The sequence below is a fragment of the Dendropsophus ebraccatus genome, chromosome 10 (genome assembly GCF_027789765.1).
Source record: "Dendropsophus ebraccatus isolate aDenEbr1 chromosome 10, aDenEbr1.pat, whole genome shotgun sequence".
NCBI classification, from domain to species: domain Eukaryota; kingdom Metazoa; phylum Chordata; class Amphibia; order Anura; family Hylidae; genus Dendropsophus; species Dendropsophus ebraccatus.
In genome coordinates this window covers 74,463,979-74,477,542 of record NC_091463.1, presented here as the reverse complement: position 1 = coordinate 74,477,542, position 13,564 = coordinate 74,463,979, and the positions used below count along the sequence as shown (strand labels likewise).

The 13,564-nt window shown below is 43.4% G+C and overlaps 1 protein-coding gene across 1 annotated transcript in view; it reads left to right on the top strand.

Moving 5' to 3' along the window:
* Positions 1-1,958: 1,958 nt before the first annotated feature.
* The window catches only part of LOC138765651 (gap junction delta-2 protein-like), a 29,553-nt gene continuing 17,947 nt past the window's right edge, over positions 1,959-13,564 (top strand). The window contains exon 1 of the mRNA XM_069942607.1: positions 1,959-2,029. Within this exon, the coding sequence (XP_069798708.1) occupies positions 1,959-2,029 (71 nt within the window). The remainder of the gene's footprint in view (positions 2,030-13,564) is intronic.

The following is a 13,564-nucleotide window of genomic DNA, read 5'->3' as shown; positions in this document are numbered from 1 at the left end:
CAGTATGTTACACCCCTATTCGTTCAAGCAGCACTATCTTACTGGAGCCATTAGAACAGACGGGCAGTACAACATTGGCCAGCTTAGCTCACAGACTATGAATCCTGTCCAGACTGTATCTCGCTGTGCGTGCTGAGCTAAAACCATATTCTTATCAATAATTCACATGCAATTGTTGTTAATTAAAATACAGAATGGGCTTACATCCATTTATGTGTAACTAGTAATCCCTCTGTATTCCCATGGTCTAGGTACATACATAGAGGCGGACTTCTTCCATTAACAAACTGTCCACCTTCTGAGTCAATCATTCTCAGTATAGAGACCACCTGTGTAGTATGTACTATGGGATCTAAACATTAATGTTGGGCATAGCTATGGTGGGGGGCTGGCAGGGCATGTGACCTGGGTGCATGGAGGGACACTAGAAAGCTAACCTACCTTAACAAGGGTATTCAGATACCTTGCTGAAGGTTATGCAAATATATAGCTAAGAACCCCAAGATGATGTGTACTTCCATATTCCATGGTTTTCATTCTTACACTAAACCTCTACTATTTGCTGCATAATCATTGAATCAGTACAATGGATGTAAATGCACTGGTGCAATCCAGCAATGACTGTATATAGCTGGGGAAAAGAAAGGCTGCGGAGGACGTAGAGTGACAGTGATAAAATGGAGACATGGGAGTGAGAGGGTGATGTAAATGCGTAGGAAAGGGTGAGGGGCAGCTACTAAACTAAGAAGGAGAGAACAAAAGGCTGGTGTAATGCATACTGTAAGACAAAGGAAGGTGCAAAGACATAAGCAAGAAAACCAGGGCCATGCTGAGAAGAGGCAAAAATGACCCCAAGAGGAGGCTAAAACATGAGACAGCCAGCAATCCTTGTCATATCGGAGACAGCCACAAATCTGGGCTCAATCAATCTCTCGCCTACATTCCTATACACACAAGCCATTCCAGTGACTGGGGAAAGATGCAGGATGAAATCAGCTTATAATATGGCAGAAAATCTCCTCCCATCCAATAGAGAAAGAGTCATTTATCCGGATTAACCGAGACAGCAGCATGTGGAAGAGAGACAGCGAGAGGGAGAGAGACAGACAGGGCTAAAGAGAGAGAGAGGGAGAGAGTGTGCAGGGGAAAGTGACAGAGCGAGATCGCAGTGTGGAAGATTCAGGAGGGGAGGGATCAACAATAAGGAGTGAGGGGGAGACAAAGAGAGAAGAGGCAGAGGGAGGGCAGAGAAAGGTAGAAGACAGAGGGATGCAATGACACAAGCAGAGGAGGGGAGACAGCAGGTAGTCTCAGGGAAAGAATGGGGGGCTGGGGACAAGAAGGTGAGAGAAGGAGAAGAGATGGCAGAGAGGGAGAGATAACCTGGAACTGATGCTGATCACTGGCAGAAAAGCATCTCATCTGGACCAGCAGCTTTTTCAGCACTGGACAGCGACCTGGCTGAGGAAGCTGGATGGGGGGGAGCTGGATGCAGCAGAAGATGCAAATGTAGACGGGGGGCAAGAAGAGGCGTTTCTTCTTTAACTCATTAAACAGGTGCTTGTTAAGGGTTGGCTGCTCCCCCGACAGACCATTGTCATTTATTCTCATTCTTGAGTTATTGATCTCAGCCGTCGGGGCATCGATGTAGGAAGGGGCGTGTATTATCCATGTAGGAGGAATTACCAGCCATCTCCTGGAATAGGTGACCAGTATCAAGGAAATGCTGCTACCTGCCCCGTCTAAAAGATTTGGGGTGAGCTAAGGACAAGACTTTAGGCAGCAAAGAAAGAGGGGAGTTGTGGTTCTCCCCGTCTCCACACTGAAGATGTTTCCAAGGAGTGATCGGTAAAATAAGAAGGTGGAAATCCGTAGTAAGAAACGGTGGTTGGAGAGGGGGGCCAGCTCGTTCCTCCCAGGTGTCCGAGCTGAGCACGGCGGGGCAAGAGGCGGACGTGATGGGCGAGTGGACCATACTGGAGCGCCTGCTGGAGGCTGCAGTACAGCAGCACTCCACCATGATAGGGAGGTAAGCTAATGGACTGCAATGGAGGGGTGGGCTGGGGCCCAAGGGTTTTGACACATGGGAAAATATTGTGGTATTGCACACCATACAGGATCGTGTTACCATAAGACCTTTAATATTCAGTAATACAGGGCCTACCATACTCTTATTTACACCATGGCAATGCAGATTTCCTCACACCAGGGTACAGGAAAGGTGGGTTAATAGGTGGGTGTGGTGAGTGCTGTGCATAGAAGGATTTACATACAGGAGCAATAGATGAGGTGCAGGACTATAACGATACAAAATCATATATGTTTTCTGTTTTTCCCAACTGGACATGAAAGGGTTAAAGAAATCTATAGGACCAATCCATACCAGGGTCTTGGCTGATTGAACCCTGCACCATGTATCATTTATACATTCACACCATGGCAGCGACATGAAGGCGGTATTAAATGGGATAAAAAAAAAATTGAATGTGTTCCATTTTACTCATTAAAGTCTATACAATAGAGCAAAAATATGAATGTACTAGGTGTGTCTGTCGTCATTCTCACTATTTACTATATGCCGTGCGTGTTGCTAGGTCACCGATGGAGTGCTAGTGTAACCATGCAAACCTGTCACTGCTTGATAGATGTATAGATGTTACAGTGTATCTCCATGTATACCTTAATCGCCGACTCATAAAGATCACTTGTTTCTCCCAGTCTTTTTTTTCTCCCCCGTCTGAAATGTCACACTCAATTTGCCATTTTCTTTGCCGTTCCGTAACCTTTCGTGGTTTGGTCCGAAAATTTTCTAAATTAATTTATAAGAATCGTTCATTCGTTTAATAAGGACGTCGGTCCGGTTGTAGAGATGATTCCTTGGTGGGTGATTTGCAGAGGAGATTCCCACCAGGTCATTTCATGGTTGATACATAGGGCTGACTCATTGATAAGGCAGCTGTAAGTAATGTAATTATATTCCGAAAGCCTGAAACCAACAATGCATGATGGGGTTCCTTCATGTGTCTACTGTCCACCCTATACTAAAGCTCAATATCTATTATTTTTGTGTATATCTACTATAATGCTGTCTAGTTATGACCTCCGTGTTACTAGATATATGGGATCTGGTGTTAGGTTGACCAGCAGTGGGTATACAATGCTGTATTTCTCGGCTCTAGGCCCAAGGCCAATGGAAGCCAATTGACCGTATTACAATGTAGGCCCTTATATACAGTCAGCAAATGAGCAACCGTACAGGCAGGGAGCGGACTGCGACCAATCAGATGCTGCGAAGGATTTATATGTTCATTTTCGGGACTCTTTATATTATGTACTGTACACAGATTCAGCTCAGTCATTCTTGGTTCCCATCTCCAAGTCAGTGTGTTACTCCCTCAGGATCCCCTATTTCCAGCCTAGCGTCCTCACATACTAGAGGTTACTGACAATGCACTGTCAATGTCAATGTTTTCTAGCTCTAGGCAAGTAAGACGTTTCAATGATTAGAAAAACATGGCTGTTTTCTTCCAGAAACCACTGTACTGTATACGTTGTATACGGCAGGGGTAGGGAACCTTGGCACTCCAGCTGTGGCAAAACTACAACTCTCATCAGGCCTGGACAGCCAAAGCTTTAGCTTTGGCTGTCAAGGCCTGATGGGAGTTGTAGTTTTGCCATAGCTGGAGAACCAAGGTTTCCTACCCCTGGCGTATACGGTATAATGTTACGCCTACAATGAATTGTCCACCAATTTATTATGTCTTTCCAAATGTTCTGAGATAGTCCTAAAACTCTTTCCAGACTTCTCTGGGGAATTGGATGACATGAAATGCAGAATGACTTTCACAAGACTAAATGAATTAGCGGACAGTTCATTGAATTTCGGTTTGACAAATCTTTCTGTGTAATAAATGAACGACTGTAAAGTGGAGGCCCAGTTTAAAAGGGTTTTCCACCCTGTATAGCTATGTATCATGACATGCTCAGGCAGGTAGTGAGGGGCTGACAGGTAGACCTCCGCCAACTACTAATCAGGAACTGTGGCGCAAGGCCCCATTATATGGCAGGGAATGGGGTTCAAGTGAAGATGCCCTGCAAGGAAGGTAGATATGGCTTCCCTACTCCCCCCACACACACACCACCACCACCTGCCAGGGCATATTTGTTACATTGGTATACAGGGTGGAAAATCTCTTTATTAGAATAGAATATAAATTACAATTTAGGTGAAATTTATCACGCTGTCATATAGTAAGATTCATTTTGTTGCCCATAGCAACCAATCACAGCTCAGCTTTCATTTTACGGGAGCTTATCAATATATGAAAGCTGAGCTCTAATTGGTTGCTATGGGCAACAAAATGAATCTTACTATAAGACAGCGTGATAAATTTCCCCAGTGACCATGTTTTTTCTGGAATCCATGCATCTAAGAATATTTCCATAACACAGTATAGGATGGCTTATGCCACAATTTGTTCTTGTTTTGTTCGTATAAGATTCTATGTGTCTCCATATGAACCAAATGGGCTCATATATTCTTATATGCAAGTGTATGAGAAAGTGTATGACGCTAGAGTGCGCCATTACTGAAACACTGGGGTGATGTCTATAGCTGGTCACACAAGTTTTGGCATTGGCATGAGAAAAGAGATGACTGGATGAGGAGATATTCAGATGGCAAAAGGGCTCAATTCCTCATAGAAAACAATATGTGAGGAACTTATAAGGCCATTTGGCAGTCATTACCAGGGAGGGGCGGGCAGTTATTACCAGGGAGGGGTGGGCAGTTATTACCAGGGAGGGGTGAGCAGTCATTACCAGGGAGGGGTGGGCAGTTAAAACCAGGGAGGGATGGGCAGTTATTACCAGGGAGGGGCGGGCAGTTATTACCAGGGAGGGGCGGGCAGTTATTACCAGGGAGGGGCGGGCAGTTATTACCAGGGAGGGGTGAGCAGTCATTACCAGGGAGGGGTTTGGCAGTTATTACCAGGGAGGGGCAGGCAGTTACTACCAGGGAGGGGTGAGCAGTCATTACCAGGGAGGGGTGGGCAGTTATTACCAGGGAGGGGCAGGCAGTTATTACCAGGGAGGGGTGAGCAGTCATTACCAGGGAGGGGTGGGCAGTTATTACCAGGGAGGGGCAGGCAGTTATTACCAGGGAGGGGTGAGCAGTCATTACCAGGGAGGGGTGAGCAGTCATTACCAGGGAGGGGTAAGCAGTCATTATCAGTGAGGGGTGGGCAGTCATTATCAGGGAGGGGTGAACAGTCATTACCAGGGAGGGGTGGGCAGTGAGGGGTGGGTGAGCAGTCATTACCAGGGAGGGGTGGGCAGTCATTACCAGGGAGGGGTGGACAGACATTACCAGGTAGGGGTGGGCAGTCATTACCAGGGAGGGGTGGACAGTCATTACCAGGGAGGGGTAGGCAGTTATTACCAGGAAGGTGTGGGCAGTTATTACCAGGGAGGGGTGGGCAGTCATTACCAGAGAGGGGTGAGCAGCCATTATCAGGGAGGGGCAGGCTGTCATTATCAGGGATATTCAGATGGCAGAAGGGCTCAATTCCTCATAGAAAACAATATGTGAGGAACTTATAAGGCCATTGGGCAGTCATTACCAGGGAGGGGCGGGCAGTTATTACAAGGGAGGGGTGGGCAGTCATTACCAGGGGGTTGGGCAGTTATTACCAAAGAGGGGTGGGCAGTTATAACCAGGGAGGGGCGGGATGTTATTACCAGGGAGGGGTTCGCAGTTATTACCAGGGAGGAGTGGGCAGTCATTACCAGAGAGGGGTGGCCAGTCATTACCAGGGAGGGGCGGGCAGTTATTACAAGGGAGGGGTGGGCAGTCATTACCAGGGGGTTGGGCAGTTATTACCAAAGAGGGGTGGGCAGTTATAACCAGAGAGGGGTGGGCAGTTATAACCAGGGAGGGGCGGGATGTTATTACCAGGGAGGGGTTCGCAGTCATTACCAGGGAGGAGTGGGCAGTCATTACCAGAGAGGGGTGGCCAGTCATTACCAGGGAGGGGTGGGCAGTTATTACCAGGGAGGGGCGGGTAGTTATTACCAGGGAGGGGTGGGGGAAGTCATTACCAGGGAGGGGCAGGCAGTTATTACCAGGGAGGGGTGGGCAGTCATTACCAGGGAGGGGTGGGCAGTTATTACCAGGGAGGGGAACGATAACCATAGGGCACAGGATGCTAAGGATGAAGGTAATGTTCTTATTGTTTTTTGGTAAACCTTCACTTCATTAAATATGTAAATAAGAGGATTTGGTCACAGTGTTCAGGGGTGGTAATCCCATCCTCAGTGCACCAAACCGTCTTATTTGCATGTTGAATAAAGCAAAAAATTTCCCAAAAACAGCGCTGAGGATCAATGTAAGAAAATTATCTTCTGGTCAGAAGGTTCTATCCTATTCTTAGTATGGGTGATAACTAGCCAATCCCAAGTCCTTTGAATGGATGGAGCAGCAGTGTGAATGCCCCTTCTGTGCTCAGCATTCATATCCTATGGATTGCAAATAATTTTCTAAAATAAGAATACCCTTTTAATGTTTTGCCACAGGCAACAGACAGCGCAGACAGATGTCTAGACGTCCTTAGGTAGCCATACAGATTAGATTAATGGAATGAACCCCCTCATTCAGCCGACCATGAAATGCATATGGGTTCTCTCGGCTCTCCCATGATCACAGATATTGGGGACAGATGTGGATTGGGCAATTGGATTTCAACAACCTGATCCTTTTGTTCTCAAAGGATATAGGCTGCAAGTAGACATGTCTAGCTCTGACTCTCCCTATGGAGAATACACGTACAGTATGCTGTATAATCCAGAATAGGGAGACACAATGTTCTGGCACACTCAAACTATCCTTGCATTACATGGGTGGGCAATATTATGAATGGTCACTATGTAATACTTCAATTTCCCTACAACAGCGGCTTCCTCCCGCTAAAAAATTATCCAGCGTTGTGGAGGCCAGACAGGGACCTGGGGCAATCATCAGTGGATTCTATGAGTTGTCTACTAACCATTTAATGATATATTACATGAATTGTACTATAGGCAATATTTCTTTTACCCTTGAATTTTGTTTGTCATCGCACACATCATACAGTTACAAGAAAGCATATTTGAAAGCTTTTCACTGGAAATGTCTTTACAGATCTCCTCAATGCTAGTGAGAATGGAGTCTTTGATTACATTCACTCCACTGCTTGCCATGACATTGTGACGCTACTTGCAGCACCCACTTAGATAGTTCATTACAAACAGATTTATATAGATCACATGCAGTAAGCTTTTATATAAAACCACAGAATTACACAAAAACAGAGTTATCCTATTCACCATTTTCCCCCTAAGGGTGCGTTCACACGTACAGGATCTGCAGCAGATTTGATAGCGCAGATTTGAATCTGCTGCAGATCCGCAGCTGATCTGCAGCAGAGTTGCTTTGCATTGAATCTGCAACTTCAAATCTGCTGCAGATCCTGTACGTGTGAACGAACTAATAAGCATATTATGGACCTCGATTTTGTTCCTACACTAGATTGTATGTGCAACAGTTCCACCTTTCTGCCAAAAGAGTCGGCAGAAAACAATGAAACCAAATGTCTTGAATTTCCCCCAAAATGACTATAGGAAAAACTAAATTATAGATGAGGATCAGCTTATTCCTTTGTGACCGTGTGGTGGCACAAAATATCTGAGTTGTCTATTATGGATGGAAGTGAAGAACAGGGACCACTCATAGTGCTATACTTTATCCTATTGTTCCTACACCTTCAATTCCAGTAAAGACGTCCTTCAAATAAAGATGCCCTTGAGGGAGTGAAGATTGTGAATTTCCCAAAAGGCTTTTTATGCTTCCTGTGGGTGTGACCCATAGTGACCTTTAGTGTCTACCTTCAGACAGCTCAATCATAGGCAGGAGCTTTACATAAATAATCCATGGCATGTCTGTTCTGCAGCCTACATATTTTACTATTGTCTAGTTCTCTTTTACATCAAGCTGACACGTCATAAGCTTCTATTTACCCAGCAATGCATACCTACCCTAGAGATGACCATCTTCTCAACAACCATCCATTGTCATTTTGCTCTTTGCTCACCATTATTACTCATCCCTAGTCTAATGCAATTCGCCTCTCCCCAGATCTATCTCATATGACATTCTTATTAACAGCAATGATTTATTCAATACTCTTAACAATTTTAAGGTAAGAAAGGAAAACCGATCAATCAATGTAAAGAATGACTCACGGACTATGAGTCATTGGTTAGCACCAGTCATATTCTTGTATCTATAGACATAAAAAAGAAAATCTATAATAAAATCTGTGCTGAAGCATTTCTGATCTGCCAATATACAACCCGGAGGGTTAGTGATCCCTTAAACTGGTACTGATGATGACATGACTAGTGCGAGATACCCAACCAATGTACATTAGCCGTAAGTAGAAATGTAGGATCACTGCTAAGGTCCACTAGGCAGTCCATTGATTTCAGCAGGCACCATGTAATGCCTTATTACCCCTGTAGTGGCGCTGCAGGAAATTAAATACTTGCTGCCAGGTTCTCCCTTGGATATTGAAGGTGATCACAGGGATCCTTGCAGGGGAACACACTATGATCACTTTAGTTTGGGAGAACTTTTTAGATTGTCCAAAGCATATAACGCCTTTAAAGTGGTATGTGTGTATGTAGGGGATCACTCGACTGCTGGGTCTTCAGAATGGGTCCCGACTCCTTTGGTTTGAATGGAGCACACATGCTGCCACATCATTCATTCTCTATTTGAGTGTTTAAAGGTAGGTAGAAAATAGTTGTACTCCAGTATCTCTATAGACATTGAATGGGGAGGTGGTCAACCCACCACTCCATTCAAGGCAAAGGAGCTGTGGGCCCGTTCTGAAAATATGTTAAAGGGGTACTCCAGCGGGGGGGCACTTTTTTGCTGGGACCGGGGAGGAGGTGGCCGAGGGAAAAGAAGTCCACTCACTTTCCCAGTTCCAGCGGCGGGTCCGGGTATCTAACGCGGGCCCGAGACGTGATGTCTCAGGTCCGCTTAGCCACTCAGTGACGGAGGCGGAATCCGTTTCAAGTCCGCTCAGATCCCGCCTCTGTCACTGAGTCTCACGTATCGTCTCGGGCCCATGTCAGGCACCTGGAAGCGGCAGGGGACCGGAGCGCCGCAATGCGGGACCCACCGCTGGAACTGGGGAGGTGAGTGGACGTCTTTTCCCTCGGCCACCTCCTCCCCGGTCCCAGCAAAAAAGTGCCCCCCCCCCGCTGGAGTACCCCTTTAAGTAAGATATACCGTTGTAAGGAGAGAACTTCTCTACATTTCTATCACTGCATTTTTCAATATCTATGTTTTAACCCTAAAACAACCCATGCCGTACTATTTTGGCTTGGTGTTATAGTAATAGTATTTCTTGGTGTCATAGTAATGGTGTGGGCCAAGGAGGTGTGCCATCACCAGCCTGCTACAACTAACAGCTGATACAGAGCCAGACACCATGGTCAGACACAATACCAGCGTCTAAACAGAAAGAGCAAAGGAGGCTCACTTTGTCACCTCATTGATGCCCCCTCCACACACACACACAATTGAAGGGCGCCAATGGGTTTCCATAGCAGCTGGGGGCCTAACAGCAATTTTTTTTTGTCATGAATTTGTTCTGCCTTTTAGGCCTAACCCAAGGCAGGACCTTATGTGCTGCCTGCCAGTAAATCACTAGAAGGAAATAATATACTGCAATACAGGAGCACTGGAGCATATCATATGAACCATCAGAACATTGCACTGCCAAGTCCAATATGGGAAGAAAAAAAAGTAAAAGTGAATAAAATAATAAAGTATCTTAAAAATATGCAAAAATAGAAAAAAGTAAAAAAGATACAGCTTACCATTAGAAGGATCTTTAAGTAGCAACAAGAGTAGACAAAGGAGGGTGCACTTGTGAACAAGTTGAAGAAGCCGACACTCCAGGACGTATAGGCAGCTAAAACTTAACTTTTATTCATATGTTAAAAACTAGAAAAATACATGACTGGACCTATGAGTTAAAACAAGAATAAAACAAGGTGACCAACCAATAAAAATGTGCCACATCCAAAATCATGTGCTACCAAGCACAAGTGTTTAGTTAACCCCATCCTGTTTCCAATAATAAGATACATGGTTAAGTGCATATTCACATTTACAAATACCAAAGCAGAAACAATGGGGGCCTTTTTTATACTGGCTATATGTTCATTAATGCATTATTTAAGCTTTCTAATAGTGCAGCCTACATAAAGAAGCTGGCAGCCTATACACTATATAGTATAGATGACATGATGCAATTAATGAATTCATTAATCTTAAAAGTTTGGTTACATGAACTGTTTGTGTACTCTTTGTTATGGATTATATATTTACAAGCGGAGCAACAATTGACTCCACATTTATGACAACCCTTGATGTTACTTGTATCCTGAACATTGATGGGATGCAACATACTGGGTGCTAATAAATCACCTAAAGATTTCACCCTTCTTACTACACACCTGTGGCCATGTTCAAGAATTCGAACGATAATCGTACGTGTAAACGCAGCGAGCGATCAAGCAACAAGCGAGAAATCGTTCATTTTGATCTTTGAACACGTTCTCGAATTGTCGTTTGCAAAAAATTCGCAGATCGTTCCGTGTAAACAGTCGTTCACCAATTTAACCTATGTGCGAGATAGGCTTAAGCGATCGCAAAACCAATTTTCCATACGATATATCGTTCCGTCTAAACGCTGATCATTATAAAAAAAAAAACACGTTACTTCTAAATCGTTAATCGTATGATCGGGCGAATTATCGCTCCGTGTAAACCCAGCATAACAATGGGTAGGTTCTTATTAAGTATCTGTAATATTTAATTATATTCTGGTGAGTATGCTGTGGATAAAGTGGACTTGAAGATGTATGTTCACACAGTGCATTTTTGTTTGTACCTACTAATAGTTGTTCACGATTTCTATTAAACACTTTATTGTATGCTCTTTTAATAATGCGTTTAGAGTATCCCCTTTGTGTTAAACGTATTGAGGCTTGTGTGCACTGTAAAATCTGCATTGTCTGAACATATACGTTTAATGCAAGTGAATTCCCCAACTGGGACGGCTTGTATGATGTGCTCAGGATGTTCACTATGAGCGTGGAGGATAGTAATACCCGCAGTTGGTTTGCGGAAGACGGACGTTTTAACAGATTTATTCTTAGCAAATGCAGTTAAATTAATATCTAGAAAGGATATGCATGTATTACAGAAGTGATGTGTTAAAGACAAATGATGAGTGTTTTGGTTCATGTACTGAATAAAAGTACATGCCTCTTCCTCCCCTCCATTCCAAACCAACAAAACATCATCAATAAAACAGCCGTACCATTGTATATTATGAAAGAATAGATTAGAAGGTGTGAAAATAAAAAACTCCTCCCACCAAGCCATGTATAATCCTGCCAAAGTAGGTGAGAACCTAGCCCCCATTGGTTCCCACTTTTACCTGCAAAAAGAAATCATTATTAAATGTAAAATAATTGTGTTTTAACAAAAAAGTGTTAAAAATAAAAAGGTTTTTAAAAATATATATATTTTTTTATTTGTTTATTTTATTGCAACTAATGTCTGTATAGTCAGAATACTGTACAGTGCATCAGCCTAGCTTGCATTATAGAACCTCCTTGGTAATGAGGGTTGAACATTGCAGAGCCTAACTTATCGTAACCCTGTCCTCTAAAATCCAATTGGTCATCTTGTGATAGACGGCTCCATTATACCACAATCTGTATGCTCCACAACACACAAGCAGTTTCTCCTCACTTTCTGCCTATCAATCACCCATACATTGTATGTCATTAGCACCTGCACTGCATAAATTCTATCTATCATCTATATCCTATCTATATTCTATGTTCTATCTATCTATCTTTCTATCTATTTATCTATTCCTCTCATTTATCTACATCTATCTCATTTATATACAGCTATCTATACCTATTTCAGATCTATCTATCTATCTATCTATCTATCTATCTCCTATCTATCTATCTATCTATCTATCTATCTATCTATCTATCTATCTATCTATCTATCTATCTCTCCATCCACACATACTGTTGCTCACTCACTACTACCGACTGTGCTGTCTTTAGATAATTTGTTTGCAGCTAATAGCGCTATAAAGTGAATAATAGCGCATTATCATACCCCTGACATTATGCATGACCTACATAATCCATCAAAGCCCAGCAGCTAGTTATGGTAAAATATGCAGTCCTATCTAGGAAAGTCAGGCACCAGGTAATTTTTTACATTAACTGATTCATGTTAAATAGACTGTACACAGAATACATCATTTCCATACAAAATATCTGTTTAACCTCTAAAGGAACCATGCAGAGAATTTATCACGCCTGCACAACCATCTGTAATATACATTGGTTTATCTATAAGAAAAACAGAGGTGGCCGTTGCACCTGGGCACTTGTGCCTTAAAGGATTAGAAAAACGTGGCCGCTTCTTTCCAGAAACAGCACCACTTTTGTCCTGGGTGTAAGTGTTATAGGTCTGTTCTATTAAAGTGAATGGAGCTGAATTGTAATACCACACTCACCTGAGGACAGGGGTGGTGCTGTTTATGCAGCAAAGAAGCAGTGTTACCCAGGGACAAAAAAGTCATGTTAGGCCTCTGGTAACAGGCTCCCACTACATCTTCAGTAGACGTCCCTTACTAGAAGTGGTTTACACTTTACATATTTATGACATATCCACAAGAAGAAGAAACTAGATGGGAGTGTAGGTCGTTCTTACCCACCTGTCTCCATATATCCTCTAGAACTAGTGGAGAGAGTGTTGAGAGCAGTGCATTATGGGAACTCCATTTACAGTTAGGGTGGTACTACACAGGACGATTTTTCGGCGATTAACGATAAATGACCGCTATAACAAAGGATCTTAAATCATTCACCCTATTACACAGGACGATGATGGTTATTTACAGTCATTCTTGCGCTTGTCCTTTCCTGGCTGATAGACCAGGGAACGACCAATCAACGTGTTATTACACCGAACGATGTGTAAACAATAAACAATGAAAATAGGTCCAGATTTTATCAAACGATCAACGATTTCTCGTTGGTTGTTTAATCATTGCCTGCTATTACTCAAAATGATTATCATTTAAATCCAAATGATCTAATGATTTTTTTTTAACGATAATCGCCCCATGTAATACGGCCCTTATAGGGGCCCCTGGCATTTGGTTACAACATGCCCAATTTCTTTTGCTTCCTAGAAGGTAGCCTTTTTTTTGAATTCCCAAGTGGCATCTTGGCTTCTCATATTACAGGCCCTGGGGTACAAAAAGATTCAAAGCATCTTATTTCATTTACAGTATACATCTGGGTGCAATGGCTCTGATGGACAGCTGATTGCCAGTCAGTTCCTTACTGGCACCCACCATTTAGATATTGACGGCCAATCACGTTGTATCCAAATTAGTTAGCTGCT